The sequence below is a fragment of the Emydura macquarii genome, unplaced genomic scaffold (assembly GCF_026122565.2).
Source record: "Emydura macquarii macquarii isolate MOO-44397 ecotype Brisbane River unplaced genomic scaffold, CSIRO-AGI_Emac_v2 contig_369, whole genome shotgun sequence".
NCBI classification, from domain to species: Eukaryota; Metazoa; Chordata; order Testudines; family Chelidae; genus Emydura; species Emydura macquarii.
This window is the reverse complement of record NW_027130506.1, coordinates 9,672,380-9,692,805: the sequence shown is the minus strand read 5'-3', so window position 1 is coordinate 9,692,805 and position 20,426 is coordinate 9,672,380. Positions and strand designations below refer to the sequence as shown.

The following is a 20,426-nucleotide window of genomic DNA, read 5'->3' as shown; positions in this document are numbered from 1 at the left end:
ACATTAAACCCATGGAGAGAGGAATTGTTAAGACTGGTCTGAGGAGGTATAAGTAGGAGTCGTATCCTGACACTAAGGGCTAGATTGTTCATAGAATCATAGGAGATTAGTGTTAGAAGGGACCTCAGGAGATCATCTAGTCCAACCCCCTGCTCAAAGCAGGACTAACCCCAACAAAATCACCCCACCAGGGCTTTGTCAAGCTGTACCTTAAAAATCTCCAAGGATGGAGATTGCACCATCTCTCTAGGTAACCCATTCCAGTGCTTCACCACTCTCCTAGTGAAAAAGTTTTTCCTAATATCCAACCTAGACCTGCTCCACTGCAACTTGAGACCATTGCTCCTATTTCAGTGAACTGCCACCACTGAGAACAGCCTAGCTCCATCCTCCCTGGAACCCCCTTTCAGGTAGTTAAAGGCTGCTATCAAATCCCCCTTCATTCTTTTCTTTTGTAGATTAAACAAGCCAGTTCCTTCAGCCTCTCCTCATAAGTCTTGTGCTCCAGCCCCCTAATCATTTTTGTTGTCCTCCGTTGGACTCTCTCTAACTTGTCCACATCCTTTTTGTAGTGGTGGGCCCAAAACTGGACACAATATTCCAAATGTGGCTTCTCCAGTGCCAAATAGAGGGGAATAATTACTTCCTTCGATCTGCTGGCAATGCTCCTACTAATGTAGCTCTATATGCTGTTAGCCTTCTTGGCAATAAGGGCACACTGTTGACTCATCCAGCTTTTTGTCCACTATAACCCCCCAGATCCTTTTCTGCAGAACTAGACATCATGCCGTTGATCACTACCTTTCAGCCTAATGATCTAGCCAGCTCTCTTTCCTTCTTATAGTCCATTTATCTAACCCATACTTCTTTAACCTGCTGATAAGAATACTGTGGGAGACCATATCAAAAGCTTTACTAAAGTCAAAGTATATCACGTTCACCGCTTTCCCCACATCCACAGAGGCAGTCATCTCATCATAGAAGGCAATCAGGTTGGTCAGGCATGACTTGCCCTTGATGAATCCATGCTGACTGCTCCTGATCACCTTCCTCTCTTCCAAGTGCCTCAAAATGGATTCCTGGAGGACCAGCTCCATGATTTTTCCAGGGACCGAGATGAGACTGACCAATCTGTAGTTTCCTGGATCCTCCTTCTTTCCTTTTTTGAAGATGGGCACTAAGTTAACCAGTTACCTCTGTGAGGTTTTTCATTGTTCTTTGGATCTGTGTTCCTTAGCTAAAGTACGGACTGAAGAATACATTTAAATGTAATGGATTTTAAGGCTAGAAGGAACTGTTAGATCAAATACTCTGACCTCCTGTATAATGCAGGCCATATAATTTCTTCCAGTTGCCCCTATATTGAGCCCAATAACTTTTCTTTGATGAAAGCATAAATTCCAGCAAGGCATCCAGTCTTGATCTGAAGACTTCAAGATGGAGAATTCACCACTTTCCTTGGTAATTTGTTCCGATGGTTAATCACCCTCACTGTTATGCCTTATTTCTAATTTGAATTTGTCTGGTTTAATATCTAGCCATTGCTTCTTATTATACCTTTCTTCATTAGAGCCCTTTAGTATCCACTATTTTTTTCTTGTGAAGGTATTTATACACTGTAATCAAGTCACTTCTCAGTCTCCTTTTTGATAAACTAAACAAAATGAGCTGTTTAAATCTCTCACTGTAAGACTCCAGCCCTTGAATCATTTTGGAGGCTTTTCACTGCACCCTCTCCAGTTTTTCATCATCCTTTTTACAATGTGCACACCAGAACTGTATATAGTAGTCCAGTATTGGTCTCACTAGTGCCATAAACGGGTAAAATCATGTCCCTACTCCTATTCACTACTCCCCTGTTTATAAATTCAAGGTTTGCATTGATCTTTTTTGCCACAGCATTGCAGTGGGAGCTCATGTTCAGTTGTTTGCTCAGTATGACCACTAGATCCTTTTCAGAATCATTACAGTCTTTATTCCTAGATGTATTACCTTGAATTTGGCTGTATTGAAATACATTTTGTTTGAATGAATCCTGTTTACCAAGTGATCCAGATCACGTATATGACTGCCCTCTCTGCATCATTATGCACCACTCTGCCAATCTGTGCGTCACCTGCAAATTTCATCAGCAGGGATTTTATATTTACTTCCAGCTCATTGATAAAATTATTGGTTAGCATTGGGGCTAAAACTGATCCCCGCAGAATCCAACCAGAAACACCCCCATTCGATGATGATTTCCTATTGACAACTATTTTTGAGATCTGTCAATTAACCAGTTCTTAATCCATTTAACATGTGCTTTATTGATCATACCTTTAAAATGGACAGCATTGTTCAAACAATTTGCAATACACTCTATGGTCAGATTGCCTTGACAATGACTCTTCCTCAAATTAAAAGGTCTGTTACAGAAAGATAATTTTACATTTTTATACGGTTTCTGAAATTTTAATTGACACCTTATAAATTCATGTTTACTCATTAATACAATTATACATTTATAATACTGTGTCAAATAGCAATTTGATCTGCTGAATCTTGCATGAATTTATAGGCATAAAACTGATAATATAAAAAAGGAAGTTACTTCAAAATTTAGCAAGCTTTTGGATAGCTTAGCTAACTAGCTGTGTCTGTTATTCAGTCTGATTCCTATGTATGCAACACAGAAGCAGCATCTGCTGTTTGACATTTTTGAAAGGCTCAGGCCTGAGTTATGCCAAAGATTCTGGCCTATGTGGATGTATGTGACTATTATTATTATTATTATTATTATCAATTAAATTGTGTTGCCACTACAAACTATTGAATTAAGAGCAGAATCCAGCACATTTGTTTGAAAGAAAAATATAATAATATAATAACATGCTATTATATTTTTCTTTTAAACAAATGGTGGGCTGAATATATATATATATATATATACTTCTCTTTCCTACTCTCTCTCCAACATTTGCAAAAGATTTATGGTTATTAAAGACACAAGTGGCAACTGGAAAGAAAGCAAAACAAAACAGAGCTGAAGAAATGAGTTCTTCAAATATCAATCCACTGGAACAGAAGCTTCATTAATATTTCTATTTTCCTCAGGCAGAAATTCTGAGGAGAAAAAAAATGATTGATTGCATTTTGTAGGATGTGTATGGCTAAAAGTTCCAGCTTCAATGAAGCGATAGCTATTTTTGCTAATTATTTTTCTCTCCCCATCTCAGAAAAGCTATTATCTGGCCAACAGATTAAATTGCTTGCCATATGTCTCTGCCCCTCTAGTCTATGTGTAGATGCAGTTTTAGATATAAAAAATGAAAGAGAAATGACCAGATCCTCAACTGATGTAAATGGGTGTAGTTCTGTAGGCTTCCATTACACCAGCTGACAATCAAGTCCACAGTCATTAAGAATTAAATATGAGCTCAAGTCACAAAATTCAGATCTGGATCCAGATTTCTCTCTCTCTTTCTCTCTTTCTCTCTCTCTCACACATGCACAAAACAACACGCACACACTGTCACACACAGGCACTCTGTCACACTCACACAGATTTGCATGTGTTCAGATCATGGGTTTAAGTTTGAACCCCTCCCTAATAAGAACTAAGTATGTTCCCATTGATAAGAAAAGTAAAAATATTATCGTGAAATATCATGAGACATAGTTTTTATGTAAGATCAGGTTTCCTAAAGAAGAAGAGCAAGTTTTATGACCTGCATCTCCTCCATTTGAGATCTCATCAGTTCTCCTGTGCTAATCAGAGTGGAACCTGCTCCTTACTTAGATGGGAGTCCTCCATGGAAACCTCAGCTACAGGGTGTGACCTTAATAATTTAGTAAGTGGCATTCTTCCCTTTGATTCAATGGCCCAGTGTGATGCTACTGGAGGTACCATATTTCATATGCAGGGTAAAATAGAGGTCCTGGGCACCTGTGGTTATTAAAAGTCCTATGACACTTTTTGCAAAAGTTGTGGTTAAATTCCATTTTGGGTAATTACAATCAAACTTCTTAAACCCCTTGCTGTGGTTTCACCCAGATACAGTATTCTTCACTTCTTCACCTAGCCTGTCTTCTGTGCAGTATTGCAGTGCGCTACTAACCTACTGTTCTATCCAGCAGTGGCTGCGTTTTGTTCTTTGGTGAAATAATCCTTGTATTTGTATAGCATTTTTGGAATCTCTGGTGGAAAGAGACTATTTAAACATCATATATACATGTAATTAAGGGAGTAAAACCCAACATCATACAGTAACATGTTGGATGAACAGTATGTCATATTGAGAGAGAAAATTAATTGGACAGCTAATGTATATATGAGTGACATTTAAGAAAGTATTTCATTCACCTTATTGTAGATATGCAATAACAATTTAAAAAATCTTTTGTTTATAACTTCTCTTTGAAGTTGTGCATTCTTAAAGGTCATTCTGGAGTATTTTCCCCCCATAACGTCCAACACTTCTTTACCCCCATAAAAATCTCTTTAGAACTATTTTTTTCATAAAATTACAGCATTAAAGACTATAAAAAGCTTATTAGGTCATTAAAGGGCCTATTTTATCAATATAATGACCTGATCAAGCAAACATTTATGCACACATACTTCACTTTATGCACATGATTAGTCCCACAAGCCTTATGAAGAAAATCAGACTTGATGAAGGTCAAAATTTTCAAAAGCACCTAAGTTCCATTTTCAAAAGTCATTTGGGAACCTAATTGTCATTGGCTTTCAGAGAGATTTAGGCTCTTAAAACAACTATTGAAAATAAGATTTTGGTTCCTAAGTCACTTACATGCTTCAGAAAATGTTACCCAGGATGATTGTAATTGTCCCTTCTGACCTTAAGATCTATGAATCTGCTATGTGGTCCATATGATGAAAAAGTTTGGAAACCTTTTTCAAACATTTTGGGGGACTTTTTGTGTTCTGTACTACAGTCTCACCCAATTCCTGACTCACTGTTCATTCCCTCTGAAGCATCTGGCTTTGGCCACTGTCGGTAGACAGGATACTGTGCTAGATGGACCATTGGTCTGACCCAGTATGGCCGTTCTTATATTCTTTTGTTCTTACGGTGTATGAAGTCTGGCTTGAAATAACTGTGAAAACTGAATGTTTGGTTTGTGGATAGTGAACATTTTCGGTTCCTTTGAAAAGTGGGTGGAATGGTTAATTCACTGCAGCTGGAACTCTGATAAACTGGGCTTATTTTACGAAATGTGATCAGCCTTTTATTTATTTATTTTCTTAGAAATTCTGCCTGAGGAAACAAGAAATGTTAATGAAGTTTCTATTTGTGTGTTTCAGCGGTTTGATATTTGAGCAACTCATTTCTTCAGCTCTATTTTATGCCAATTTGCTTTGCTTTCTTTTCAGTCACTGCTGGTATTTTTAATAAGCCAAAGCATAAATCATTCACATGCTACTCTGTCATAATCAGCTCATGTATTCATAGTAGGACTGCAAATTCCCTTTTGCTCTGAGTTAAGGTACTTTGGATTGGGGAAAAAAATTCCTATTAACTGCTACTGATCTCTGATTTAACTGTTTTGCTGCTCATATAGGACTTGATCCTGCTCAATTTACTCAGGCAAAACTACTGTTGATTTCAGTTGAAGTCTGCTTGAGTGAGGATGTCAAAATCAGGCCCTTAAAGGCTGTCATTCAAATCAGATTGGAAGCTGTGATTTAGAGGAAAAGGAAGTTTTCCAATATTTGTGCAACAATTTGACACTAATTGAAACCAATGGAAAATAATGCTAATCACAGGGTGGTGATTTATACAAATGCGTTTTTTTTCAGCAGTGTTACCTGTCATGCACATGCAAAAGGGGAATTTCTGGGGTTCCATGAGGGAAGTGGAATAGGAAGAGAATATAAGGAATAGAAGAGGATGAATGAGACACCATCAAAGAGCAAAATAGCACAACTGGTGGTTTAAAATATTGCTCTAACCATTTCATCTTTCTTTTTTTTTAAAGCATTTTGATCATTTTGCAGCTTGTCAATGACTTTTTTTTTGTGTGATGTTGGATTTCACTTTACATAAACTTGCAATCATCTGTTGCAATCCAACTTGTATACAGCAGTAGGCTTGAGTACTAAAGGCAGGGCAGGCTGTTCCTCGTTGTTTTGTTTGACTCAGAGATGTGCTGGGCAATTCCAAAAGGCATAGGTAACTTGAGTCCAGATTTACAGCTACAACTCGTCCTGCTTTGCACTGCTCCAGTGACACAGAATAGCCATAAACCCAATTTTTGGTTGGAGTGTACAAATAAATATGACCCAGGGTCCCTCCCCAACCTAAATTTTAGATGTGACACAATGAGTGGAGGAAATAAACAGCAGGAGGAAGGGGTGAGGCAGCACTGTGATACCATTACTCAGCTCAAGCAGAAGTAGACAGTGAGTCTGTCACAATGATTCCGTTCAGGGTTTGTTTTATAAAACAGAAGCAAGGAAGATAAGGTCTTGAATGTTCTTGACTCATTGTGAGCTTCGCAGAAGAGATATATTTATAGGAAAGATTTAAAAAGAGAGGGCGCTTGCTCAGTAGAACAGAGTAGAGGTGGGATTCCACAGGGTGCAGCATCTATCTAGCCAGCTTCTTACTGAAAATATTTCAAAGGTCTCACACACACACATTCACACTTGCATGCAACAAACCCTTATTACCATGTGATAGGAAAGGATGCGTATTTCTTATTATTTGTCTGCATTACTGTTCTTTTTGGCAGCAATTTGTTTTTGTTTTGTTTTTTAAACAGATGATCTGACCTGTGCAGGGTGAAATTCTAGACCCACTAGAGTCTACGGGAGTTTTGTGATTGACATCAATGGGGCCTGGATTTCACCCACTGCTTTTTAATGAGGCACCAAGATCTAAACAAACACCTCTTTCCACTGTTACATGAGATTTTAGTGGTGCTCAAATTAAATCACTGGTTAATGGCAAATAAGTGTTATAGGGAACAGGCTGATGTTTCAGACATAACCATTCATATTAGTGTCTGTAATGTGTGTAGGCGTGCAAGGGGGGGGTGGCCCTCTCTTAGTGTCAATCTTGGAGGGAGGCCACACCTCCCTACCGGCACACCCTGGGATAACAACCTGAATCAAAAGGGGAGATTCGCAGTTCCTGGAATTCCCAGGCCAGGTGTGGCAGTACCAAGTTTGAGGGCCCCGGGCCTTAGGTAGGGCAGGGCAAGTGGCAGTCTATTGCCCTGGCCCTCAGGCAGGGCAGGGCAAAGGGGTGAGCACTCATGCAGGCCTCTTGGCCTAGTGGGGAGTTTGCTGCACCAGGGATGGTGTGGCGGGGGGGCAATAGGGGAGCACGCCCGCCTGACTCCACCATGTCCCAGCCCAGGGCCCTAACAGTGGTGGAGTGTTCCACCACTGGGTCAGCGGGGCTCCAGCCGAAATGTGCCAACTGGTACTCCAGTACGAGCTCAGCTGGCCCATGGTCAGCTATCCCTGGGCTGCTTCCTATCCCGTCCCTGAGGTGTTCCTGAGTCCCAGGGTCATCCTCCACCTCCTCAGGATACACAGGCAGCAGTAGCCCCGGCAGTTCCTTGGTATTGGGCATCTCTGGCAACTCTGGTAGTTCGGGGTCATTGCTGGAATGGCAGGCGTTTCTGGTGGACTCAGGGGCTGGCAGCAGGCAGGAGACGTCTGTCTCCCTCAGCATCTCCTCCTCAACTGAGATACAGGGCCCACCTCTTATACTTCCTGTTGCTGTCCCGCCCCTCTGCTTCCAGTCTGGCAGGCATTTACTTCCTGGTTTCACTCACCAAAGGGTGGGTGGCCCTCCCTCAGTGTCAATCTCAGAGGGAGGCCACACCTCCTTGTGACAGAGTCACATACAAGAATATAATTGGAAGGATTTTTTTCTAAAGAATAGCAAGCTATACATAATAATAAGAGTTACTATTTCAGAGGCTCTTTTGCTACCTGGAAGTTGACCTTTTTTTGTTCTTTATTTAATTAAGATGGCGAATTATCAACTGATCATTTTAGTACTTGGCCCAGGTGGAAAAATCAGTTCAAGAATCCATTACCTTATTCCAGTGGCCTCCTATTAGTATAATATTACACCAGGCTTATTATGTTATCTCAACATAAAAGCAAAATATCATTTATTCATTGAAATCAATTGGACTATTTGAGAAGCAGTGCAGCTTATTATGAATGTGGGTTTCAGGATCTGTTCTTTAGTGATTATAAAGTGCCACTTAGATGGCAAGTGCTACAGAAATGCAAACTATTATTTCTGAAGATCAAGAACACTTTAAAATAAAAGTTTTGGTATTACTAATCAAGTCCTATTGACATGAAATTGTTTGACTTGGAGTCACGTCTCTGAGCAGAATTTAACCTTCAGTATCTCCACAGGCGGCACGTCAGTCTTCTGTTTGGGGAGGCTTACAAATGAGCTCCGGAAGCTCCCTAGAAGTGGGGGGCCACCAGCGCCTGGACCATGGCTCCTTCCCCTGCAAGGCCGCACCTTTGCTCCATCTATTCCCACCCCCGTCCCTCGAGCGCCCCCTGTCCGCTGCTCGTTTCTCTCCGTCTCTTCTCCTGAGGCTCCCCCCTACTTGCTCGTCTCTGCCTCTTCTCCTCAGGCCTGCAAGCTCACTCCTCTCCATGGAGGAGAGGAGCGAGTGGCGGGTGGGGGGAAGAGGGCCTAGGGGTGAGAGGTGGAGTGAGGACAGGGCCTCGGAGTGAAGCCATAGTTCAGGTGCCAGTGGCCCCCACACTTCTAGGGAACTTTGTTTCCGGCATTTCAAAGGCGCTTCAAAGGCAGCAGGCGCTTCAAAGGCGGCAGGCTGGCGCACCTCAAAAGGAGTTGATCCATGCTGCATCCATGGTATTTGCCCTCCAGCATGGCCAGCCTTTTTGGGGGGAGTTTAGCCTCCCCCAGCCTCTTATACACGTTGCCCATGAGTATCTCTGTGTTAGAAATGGTGCTGTTCCAATCCAATCAGAAAAGATATCCCTTCAGACCTATCTGGAATTACTAGCAGTTCAATCGTGTGTGTGTGTGCGTGCATGCGTGCGTGTAAGAGGAGGAAAGGAGCAGATATAATGTTTATAGTTTTCGTAGCTTTATTTCATTTTAAAATCTCTTGTTGAACTCCAAAAGCAATGCAGTGCACTGCAAGAGCCTGATCCTACATTCAGTCTGAAATCTACCCCAGAACAAAGGGCTAGCCCAAGTGTCACTTAAATGGTGCATAATCTTATTCTGGCCTCTACATGGATGGATTCCACCTTCCCTGCATACTCAAAGGTTTAGGTGACTTCACTGGGAGCTTTGGTCCCATGTGATACAGTAACTAGGTCACTTTCACCACTTAAGTATTTGAAAAGAATATTCTAAGGCTGTTTTGCAAGACTTCATTCTTATTTTGTAGTAATGTAAATATCCTGGAATCCCTGTCAATTTGCCAATTCCTATTCCAGAGGCATGGCTTGCACTGGCAATTGCTGCTGTATAACACCCACAGACACCACGTTCCCTGGTATTATTAGTGCACCACTGTATTCTCACTCTGTTTCTTTTGATAGACGTGTACAGCCTACATGGGAGCTTGCTTGGGACATAGAAGAGACAATTGAACACTTTCTTAAGTGCTTTGTTGTGTTGGGGCCTTTGTAAAAATGAGTTTTATTTCATCAACTACAGTGGAGTTGAACTCATGAATGTTTGAGTATTTCTGAGCACTGTTTTAGCAGAAAAGAATATGTCAAAGTAATGAACTATAAACAGGGTGGTGTGATGTTTCAGTTCATTACTATAGAGTCCAGTAATATCTTTATATGTGATGAAATACTGTATTTTCCCTGAAGTTGCAGAACATTTCTAGTTGACTGCAATGCAAATAAATATGTACAGTATCTGTGAACAATGAAATCTTGTTTTGTATTTTAATTTATTTTGGAATATAGACTTACTCCAAAGCCCTTTGAAATCAATGGGAGTCCACCAACTTCAGTGGGTTTTGAATTAGGCCCTGGGAATGTGTGCAGTAGTGTTGGAAGCAACATTTTTTTTTTTTTAAGAGAAGGTGCAAAATGCTGCTCGGGATAAGATTCAAAAGATATTCTTGTTTTGCATTTCCCGTCTTGTGGACATGAACATAAGAGAAAAAACAGATAGAAAAAATGGGAGGAAAAAATCCAAACCAAAATAAATAATGTGTCTTTAAATCTAATTATTTAAGCTTGTATTTTTTACTTCATCAAAAATCTTGGAGAGACAGGGAGAGATGCTCCAAAACATTGCCTGTGGCACTTATTCAGTAATTGCTTCCAGGGTAAACTGTTTTCTTAATATAATTAAATATAATGGACAAAATTCCATTGCTGGAAATATGCTGTGATTTGTTTGTTTGTTAGGGACAGAGGTAGAGGAGGAAAACCATGAAAATTCCTTCCTACTACACTATTTACTGCTTCTCCCCGTTTTGAATAACTTCCTGGACAGGGAATGTATTGTTCCTTTTTTATATGTCTGATCCAATGCCCACTAAACTCAGTGGAACACTATGGTGTTGGATCAATCCCTATATATTTCTGTGGTGTACTAAATGTGAGACTCTAACCCACTCTGAGTTCTGAAACCTTTGCCTAGCTTCTAATCCAACCCTGCTAAGAACTTCACACACCTGCAATAAGAACTTTAGACACCCACATAAAAGAGTAATTGAATATATTCTTGTGCGTGTGTGTTTTATATATATATTTATATGTATAGATATAGATATATAGATACATATATTCTGGGAGTATAAAGGCACTAATTTTCAAAATCAGAACAAATCAAGACAGTATTAAAATACATACACACACAGAGTATAGTGAAAAACTTTTGCATTTCCTTCCAATATTTTTGCACTGCCACCTCCGTGCTTGTGTTGCAAATACAAACCCATTATTTCAAATCTTTCTGTTTTGATACATTTAATTTAGGAGCATCATTGCCTTAGAATTAAGATCCTGGGAGACTGTTATTACTGTGTTTCTGGGCTGCCGGAACCTCGCCAAGACCATGCACACTGTTGTGTTGAAATGGGACTCAGCATGATTAAAACTATCAGGTAATTCTTTTCTTTGTCCTCCTCTTTTGTTGTTGTTGCTACTATCCCGGGGTCTGTTATCTAAGCATTCTTTTTGCTAGACAGAGTAAATCTTCAAATATTATCTTGATGGTTCATTGGCTTCAGAGTTGGATTATATATTTACTGGAGCAAGAGAGAGCATTTTTTGATCTATGGAGCAACACCAGGTCCACATTCATTGAAATTAAATAAACTTAAGTAAAAGATTCAGATGTAGAACCTATAACATAATGTCTCTGATGATAGTAAGTAGGTGGAGGTTGGGGGAAGAGGAGACAATAGCCACAGTATTTCCTCAGATTGTAATTTAGCAGTAATTCATTTGCACTGTTGTGATTTTTTTAATCTGAGGCTGTTTAAGATAAATTGAGGCTGGCTCATTTTCTGTAATCCCTTGACAATCAAAGATCAGTAAATAAACAGCAGTGGCAATGGCTTTATCTGAATAATAGCTCAGAGAGAAGCTTATAAGTGGTATAACAATTGCCAGCTAAACAAGCATTGCTTATTAAGTTAAGGTTGCCTCTTAAGTCCAAAGGAACTAGAAATGTTTGAGTTAAAGCTTGAATTCCCAGTATGTCAGTAGCTGTGTTGCAGATAGCATACCATATTTTGATCAGATATATGCACTGGAACTATCATACTTCAACAGTCCATTTGTCTGTCTAGTCAAGTATTTTGCCCCACTAGTGCCCAATTTCTAGTGCTACAAAAAGAAGCATTCTCATCCTTTTTCACCCAGTACCTTAAAATCACCCACTTTTTGGTACAGTGCATCCTTCTCCCCATCCTCCTCCTGCTGTTGCCTTCCTTATCGAACCAGTGAATCCCGCACAAAAACTCCACCCCTTATTACTGCTGTTTCCTACCCAATCTCTTGTGTTCCATTTCCTGACTCTTCCCACCTTTCCATCTGCCTTCCTTCCTAATCCGGGATGTATTCCATAGAATTAGAGCATTTACTGTGCACTGCAGATATATTACTGTGTCCTGAATTTAGGAGGAACTTGAAGATCATTAATAAAAAATGCAACTAATAATGGACCTTGCTGACTCTTAGTATCTCTAGGAAGGGAGCTAACAAAACTAACAGACCAAATATTGCAGAATGTGGGGGATATTTTGCTTCTGGTACCCACAACCAAAGTAAAGAACAAATAATAGAAATTATAGGTAGAAAAAGCTATCTATCATTAATATTAAATATCTCAGTTGTGTATAGAAATATATGCCATGTAATAAGGGACCCATGTCTCCTTATGTATTTGTGCAGCATTTAGCACATTGGAGCCTCACTACTGATTAGGCTTTTTCAGAGATTCCAAGGCCAGAAGAGACCATTGTGATCATCTAGTCTGATCTCCTGTATAGCACAGGCCATAAAACCTTCCAAAAATAATTCCTAGATCAGAGCTTTTAGAAAAACATCCAATCTTGATTAAAAATTGTAAGTGATGTAGAATCTACCACAACCCTTGGTAAATTGTTCCAATGGTTAATTACCCTCACTGTTAAAAATGTACACCTTATTTCCAGTCTGAGTTTGTCTAGCTTCAACTTCCAGCCACTGGATCGTGTTACACCTTTCTCTGCTAGACTGAAGAGCCCATTATTAAATATTTGTTCCCCATGTCGATACTTACAAACTGTAATCAGGTCACCCCTTAACCATCTCTTTGTTAGGCTAAATAGATTGAGCTCCCTGAGTCTATCACAATAAGGCATGTTTTCTAATCCTTCAATCATTTTCATGGCTGTTCTCTGAACCCTCTCCAGTTTATCAACAGCCTTCTTGAACTGTGTGCATCAGAAATGGACACAGTATTCCAGCAACAGTATCACCAGTGCCCAATACAGAGGTAAAATATCCTCTGGTCCTACCTGAGATTCCACTGTCAGGGTAGATAAGCACTGGAATAAATTGCCTAGGGAGGTTGTTGAATCTCTGTCATTGGAGATTTTTTAAAAGTAGGTTGGACAGATACCTGTCAGGGATGGTCTAGATAAGGCTTAGTCCTGTGTTGAGTTCAGGGGACTGGACTAGAAGACCTCTAGAGATCGCTTCCAGTCCTACGATTCTATGAGTTTATAATTCTTTATGCATCTCAGATCACATTAGCTCTTTTGGCCACAGCATCACACTGGGAGCTCATGTTCAACTGATTATCCACCACAACCCCAAAGTCTTTTTCAGAGTCACTGCTTCCCAGGACGGAGTCCCCATCTTGTAAGTGTGGCCTGCATGCTTTGTTCCTAGATATATACATTTGTATTTAGTCATATTAAAATGCATATTGTTTGCTTGCACCCGGTTTACCAACTGATCCAGATCAATCTGTAACAGTGACCTGTCCTCTTATTTACCACTCCCACAGGTAGTCTCTAGTCTCTGGGATTATATATAGTTTATCATAGTTTTAATATGTTTAATAATAGCTAAATTTAATGGGAGTTGTGAGCCTAAGTTCCTTAGGTACTTTTGACCATCTAAGTGAACTGGTCAGACTCTCTCAGGCTACTTTAAAAATTCCCCCCTCTCTGTGCCTCAGTTCCTCATCTGTAAGTGAGGAAAATGATAATTTTTCCTTTCTCCTGTCCCTTTTTCTGTCCTGCCTATTTAGATTGCAAGGACTTTGGGACAGGGAGATCTTACTATGTGTCTGTACGGTGGCTGTGCCTCAATATCCCAGGGGCCTTCTGGGAGCTATCATGATCATCATCATCCAAGCAAACTCTACCTTTTCCATGTTTGAGAAAAAGAGTGGCATTATTTACAACAATCTGTCATTCAGAACTGAAACTTACGAATCACTCTCACAGTTAGGATGGAAAAAACCTTTTGTGTGCTGAAAGCTTTTGAACTGGCCACCCCAGAGCTTATTATTGGTCTGACAAGTCTGAACTAAATCCTGCCGGTGGTTACATTTTGATGATTATGGGATATGTTTTCTTTTCCTGAAGGCTTCACAAAAGAAATAACTTCTGTGCACAAAATATTTGGAGGACTCCACAGGAGATTAGATTCCATCTTTCAAAATCAGAGACACATTTAGAACACTTAGCTCAATTCAAGGCTTTCTTGCAAGGTGGGAAATAAGTACAGGAAACTTCCAATAAGCAGAATAAGACTGCGGGGCAAGCTGCTTGTGCAGTTATAGCTTTTGCCACATCCCATACAAATCTAGGGAAATACCTGGATTTAATAAAGGACGAATCTTAGCGCTGCTAAGAATCTAGCAAGAACAGAGTCTACTGTCTCTGCACACTTTTATTTGGCCTTATGTCAGATTGTCTGGATTGTCATAGTACAAATAAATTATAACAATAACAATAGGGTCTAGAGGCCAAATAAGACTGGGAACTTCTTGTGCTATGTACAGTGCAAACACATAGTGAAAGACCTTCCCTGCCCCAATGGTCTAACCAGACATGACAGACAAAGGGTAGGAGAAAGGGATGAAACAGACGAGCAGATAGATAGTGTGATAGGTTGCAAATGCAAATGGCTGGAAGCTGAAGCCAGAAAAATTCAAATTAGAAATAAGCCACAAATATTTAACAGTGAGGTTGATTAACTAGTGGAACAAATTGTCAAGGGAAGTGGTGGATTCTTCATCTCTTGACATCTTCAGAGAAAGACTGGATGACTTTCTGGATGATATACTTTGGCCAAACACAAGCTATTGGCCTCAATACAGGGCTAAGTGGATGACATTTAATGGCCTATGATACATAGGATAGTACACACAAAATGGTCTCTTCTGGCCTTAAACTCATGAATCTATGAGAACATAGATGGCCAACAGTCCTTGCTGAACTTGCTTCTGTGATTGCTCAACTGGCCTGATTTCTCCGGGCTTGGGGCTAACTCCTGCCTTGAATTTCTTTGTTCCCCATGCTTGCTTCCCTAGGAGAAGGGAGGTTGGGAGGCTGAGTGAGTTCTACTGCCATCAGAAGGCCAGAGGTCTCTTTGCACAGTAGTGGAAATCCAAACAAACCTTACCAACAGACTTATTTGGCAGGTCAAGGAGTCTTGGATGGCTTAGTGACTGGAATACGCTCCCACTAAAGTGCAGGCTGACAGAACATTTATTATGACAGGCGAAGCAGTCTCGCCACACAACTGAAACTCAACTCTGGAAACAAGTTATAACAGCTTGTCTTCCTTATAAATCAATTTATCTATATGTAATCTCTAATAGTAGTAACATTAATTCAAGAAAAGCAGTTACTATGCATGATCTTAGTAGCAGACCTAACAAGTTTCCTGCTGCTTCCCAAGAAACAACTGCTTTTTGACCTGTCCTATTGGTCTGTTGGGAAACCTGACTCATCTACTCCTTATTCTGTTGCCACTTTCAGTATTTGAAGATTTCATATGAATTCAGAGAGTGATTTATGTAAGTTAAAGAAAGTGCCCTGGCACTAAAATGTTCAAAAGTTGGTGATGAACTCCCTGATTTATAACACAGGTGATTCAAAATTAGATGCCTTCCCTAGTTGCTTTTGCTAATCATATAGGGCTAGATCCTCAGATGGTATAAAAATGAGCATAGCTGCAGTGAAAATAGAGAATGGCAATGTGGACATAAGAACAAAAAACCAAAACAGACAGCCAACTATTTGCTTAGAATTTTAGTGCCAGGTCATCACGTGGTATACATTGGCCTGGCTCCATTCCTGCATTTCTTTCTCCTGTTTTTTGTTTTTTAGTTAATACTACCCTAATTTAATTCTTATACTTATTTAACAGGCACTTGTCCCAATACCCATCTTGTTAAAAGATGTTGTGAAAAAATAATAGGAACAAAATTGGAAATATGGCATGGAGATGTAATTATTTGATGCTGTATTACAGTATAATTGGAAAATGGAAAGGCACAGACTTCTAATGGTTTGTGCTTGAATTTATGGAACTCCATACAAATTTATAATGTTTTTGTTAGAGAATGCTGACACATAAAGAGCAGACTTTATGAGCTAATATTACTACAATATCAGCTCATAGGCATTCAGTGATGAGCATGGAATAAGAACCTCTACAGAGAGTGATGTTACTCATATCAGCTCTAACAGTGTAATTCTCAGAGTAAATCCATCCCTGAAGCTGCTTTAAATTTTAAAGGGACCAGATTGTAATTTTGCATTAGACAGCTACTTGACATTGTGTAAGGTCCACCTACAAAGTATTAGATCCTATGAGTCTTTGGATCTTAGCCACATTTTGCAAGCTGTTCTGTTGTTTACTGCATCCTGGTACCTAACTTTTAAAAAACAAATAGCAGTTTCCTTTCCGATCAAAGCACAGTTCCCAGAATCACCCTGTATAGACTACATACCCACCTCAGTTTATGCACTTTTACTTCATATCAATATGAAAAAAACACTTAATTTATTTTTGGGAAAATTCCACAAATCAATCAGACAGATCACAAGAGTTGTTTGTTTCTTTGTAATTAGGCCTTATTTATATTTAAATTAAAAGTGCTTGCTTTCCTTTCCCATTAGATATATAATTTTCACATTGTTAGGCTTATATTCTTGGGTCAACTAAACAACGCAAATCATAGGGTTTGTTTTTTATCTAGCACCAAAAATACTATATATGTAATTTACACCCAAGGTTTTCCCTGCCTGGAAGAGCTTACAAACTAAATTGCATTGACATCAGTTCCAAAGCATTTGTTCTTCTGGTAGCAATGGAAAAGTATGCAAATATATAAATGCATTCTTAAATCAGCAAATAGGCAAATTTCTGACTTTCAGCTCAAATTCTTCATGCACATAGAAAAGCCTTTTATTATCAGCTACAGAACCTGACTACTAGTCAGAGAATGCTGACCAGGAAGGAAACCTCAAAGTCCCATTAAAGTCAAAGGGAGTTTTACCAAAATCAAACTGTCTGCAGAATTTTTGGATTTTCACAACTTGGCGAATTCCAATGAAAAATTGTTTCGTTGGAATTTTTCCAATCAGCCCTATCCATTACCTAATGTCTATCCATTATCTTTTTCTAAGGCTTCCATCTGGCTGGTTAACAAATCTCTGATCACACAAAAACAGTCACCTTTCAAATGCAGTTATCCTCTTTCCTCTCCAATAACTTCATGACAGGTTCATAGGCTTTGTTCACATCATATTCTCTCCTTTCACCCAGGGCCCAGTTTCAGTGCCCAATGGAATATCTGCACTTCTCAGAGTCAGAAAGCTTCTTTCTCTTTCTGTTCTCTGATATTGACTGAGGAGGAAGGTGAAAAGGAGTCCCATACATTTGATAGATACTGTAGATTGAAAGGTTAAGGAGGCCCTAGCCCTGGACATGCCATGCTGAAATTTGCTCTTACTTCCCAGTCAACAACTGCTAGAGAAGAATAAGTTTTACTACCAGTTGCCACTTTTGGCACTGGACTCACAAAGGGAAAATCTTAAAAATAAAATAAAAAAACCAGAAAAATTCAGAACGTCCTCAGTCCCAAGAGACAATAATCCATGAGCAACTGGCAATTCATTTGTCACAATAGGGGTGTTCGAACACAATGCTGGTAAAGTAAGAAAGCCAATTGTGCTTGTTGTTTATAGAGAAACACATTTGTGTTCAATACATTGGAGGAAATGTTCCAAAAAAAACCAGTTCATCAATGTGTGAATCTCAGTCCACACCTCTTGCCAAGGTCACTGAGACCTCCTGGTGTCTGGATCTGACAAGTAAGCGCTGGGCTAGCAAGATAACAGCTGCATAGGAATATATTATATTTATCATTCTTCTAAGATTTCGAAATGTGCAGAAGAGGACAATAAAGGTGAATTGCTTTTTCTGGGAATCCTCTCATTTTTATATAATTCTCTCCTTTTTTGAAACTCAATTTCACACACTGGATTGTGTCCTCGTTGACGGCAATCAAAGATCAAGGATTGAATGGAAACAAGTGATTTATCCGTTTGTCCCTAGACATGATTTGTCTAGGTCAGATTTGAGTCAATGATGTGCAGCTCGGGAATTGTGAAATAGCTCTGCATATTCTTTATCTGCTCTAGGGTATGATCGTGCACCATTGCTATTCGTTGCAGTGGTAGTGGTAGTGGGACTTGAAAGAAATAGCAGATTTCAGCCTACAGTGCACTTTATTTATTCTGAGATTGCCAACAAGGATGTTAATTAGTGTCAACTGTAGTGGTTTTTTTAAAAGTACATTTAGAGTTCAATTGTGACAGCTCTGAAGACAAAACTGTCTTTAACCTCACAGTAGGTATAGCACAGGTAACTTAGATGTGAGCTTCCTCTCGCTTCTCAGCCAAAGTGCCTCACCTCTGACTTGGAAGGACAGCCTTTGAGGTACAAAGTTAGTTTAGTGTCTATCACCATTCTCCACATATACTGCTTTGGGATCAGTCTGAAAGGAAGGTACACATTTAATGTAAATCCATGCTTTGGCTCAGGCCTTCATCTAGTGTATCTCCACTACATTGGAGAGCTACATTGATTTAAGCTTGCTGATAACCAAGCACATGATCTCCTTCCTGGGACTGTTAACAAAGTTGTCTAGTAATGTCAAGGGCGATTTTTGTGAAGTGGGCAGAGCTGATGGTTGTTTATGCAACTGAACTCTGGTATTTCCTGATTTGTAAGTACTTAACCGGACAAACTGTAACATTCTCATCACATTGGCTTTGTGTGCAGAATCTCTCCTGAACTGAAGAAAAAAAAAAAAAAAATGACAATGGTGCATGCAAATATATGTTTTAATGGGAAAAGTATATATTTTTTCAATCCCTTCATACTCTAAAAAGCATTTCTGTGCAAGCCCGCTAACAAATATGTCACCCCTGGGTGAAGACCAACACTAGAAAATGTCAGCAAGAAAAGGGAGAGTTTTGGAAAGTAATTAGTTTCTCAAAGTAGGAGGCGGTTAGAATGGGGATCTTTGTACATCTTAACTATAATAGTTTCTGTTGATGTTAAATATTCGATTATGCTTTTATGGGAAAGGATTCAGTGAACCCTACAATTGCTTCCATTCAAACATTTCTCTCTCTCTCTTTTTATATTTCTGTAAAACAGGAATAATACGTGTGCCATCAAACCATGCATGCAATTAAACATCTCTATGATAATCTAGCTTTCAGAACCATTTTATGAGCATGTGTATTCTGCCACCAGAATGTTATCTCTTAATTGTACAAGTATATCAAGTATCCCTACATGCCAAATTGATGTTGCATTTTATAGACCATGCCTTTTTTAAACTTGTAACAAATCTGAATGGTGTTAGTTCTGCAGCTGCCCTATTATCTGACAAGGCCTGCAGGAGAGTCAGTACATGTGGTGAAGATGTGACTCTTCCATGTGGATCATAGTTACAGCCTTCTATGGACTTGATTGCATGAGCTGATCTTGGTTTTTTTTTTTGGTTTTTTTTGTATTTTTTTAAAAACAGGTATGTTAGGTCAAGAACAAAGCATGACATTGACATGCGGATAGGAATACATTCTGGATCAGTGCTGTGTGGGGTGCTGGGCCTACGGAAGTGGCAGTTCGATGTCTGGTCATGGGATGTGGATATTGCAAACAAACTCGAGTCAGGCGGAATTCCTGGGTAAGATGTAGCATGATCCATCAGCTGTATAATTTTTGTTTGCCTTTGACAAATTCATTCTCTTTCCAGTATTTAAACAGGTTTGATGCAATGTGTAAAACATCCTTCTGGTGATATTTATAAAATGTCACTTAGCAAAGGCTGATCAGAAGATTGTCACAAAATACACACATGCCTGCTTCTCCTCTTAGATATCCACTGGCTCCCTGCACAGCACGCAGGTCTTTTGAGCAGGGCAACGGAGCTCATTTCCATTGCCGTTTTGCCTGCCATTCAGACCTGGGTGAGGTGGATCTGGCTGTGGGAAAGGGAATGTTGCCTTCTGCAAATGGTCAGTGATCGTATTCAGCCAATAGCTATTCTTGGTCTCATCCCTCCTAGCAGGTTTGTTCCCCTCACTCCAGCCTTCCTCGCTGATACCTGATCCTTGCAGGCTTGCACATCCCAGGCCTCTGCTTGGGACCTAAGGAGAGTGTCTTAGTGTGGGACACCCCTCCCACCCCTTTCAGACTCTCCTCTGAATGGCCTCAAGCTGTCTCTTCTATTTTCTTGCAGTCCTGGTTCCGAGTCACATGTTCCCCCATCACATAATCTTTATACTAATTCCCTCCATCTGAGGAGATGAGTTAAATCTGCCAGAGGTGAGGCTGAGTCCCAAGCCCCTTAAAGGGCCAGGTTACCCTGTGACACCGTGTCTGAGACCGGATT

At 39.8% G+C, this 20,426-nt stretch overlaps 1 protein-coding gene across 1 annotated transcript in view; it reads left to right on the top strand.

Annotated features, from left to right (window-relative positions):
* The window catches only part of ADCY8 (adenylate cyclase 8), a 160,992-nt gene that overhangs the window by 74,150 nt on the left and 66,416 nt on the right, over positions 1 to 20,426 (top strand). The window contains exons 5-6 of the mRNA XM_067530337.1: positions 10,976 to 11,103; positions 19,560 to 19,718. Of these exons, the coding sequence (XP_067386438.1) occupies positions 10,976 to 11,103; positions 19,560 to 19,718 (287 nt within the window). The remainder of the gene's footprint in view (positions 1 to 10,975; positions 11,104 to 19,559; positions 19,719 to 20,426) is intronic.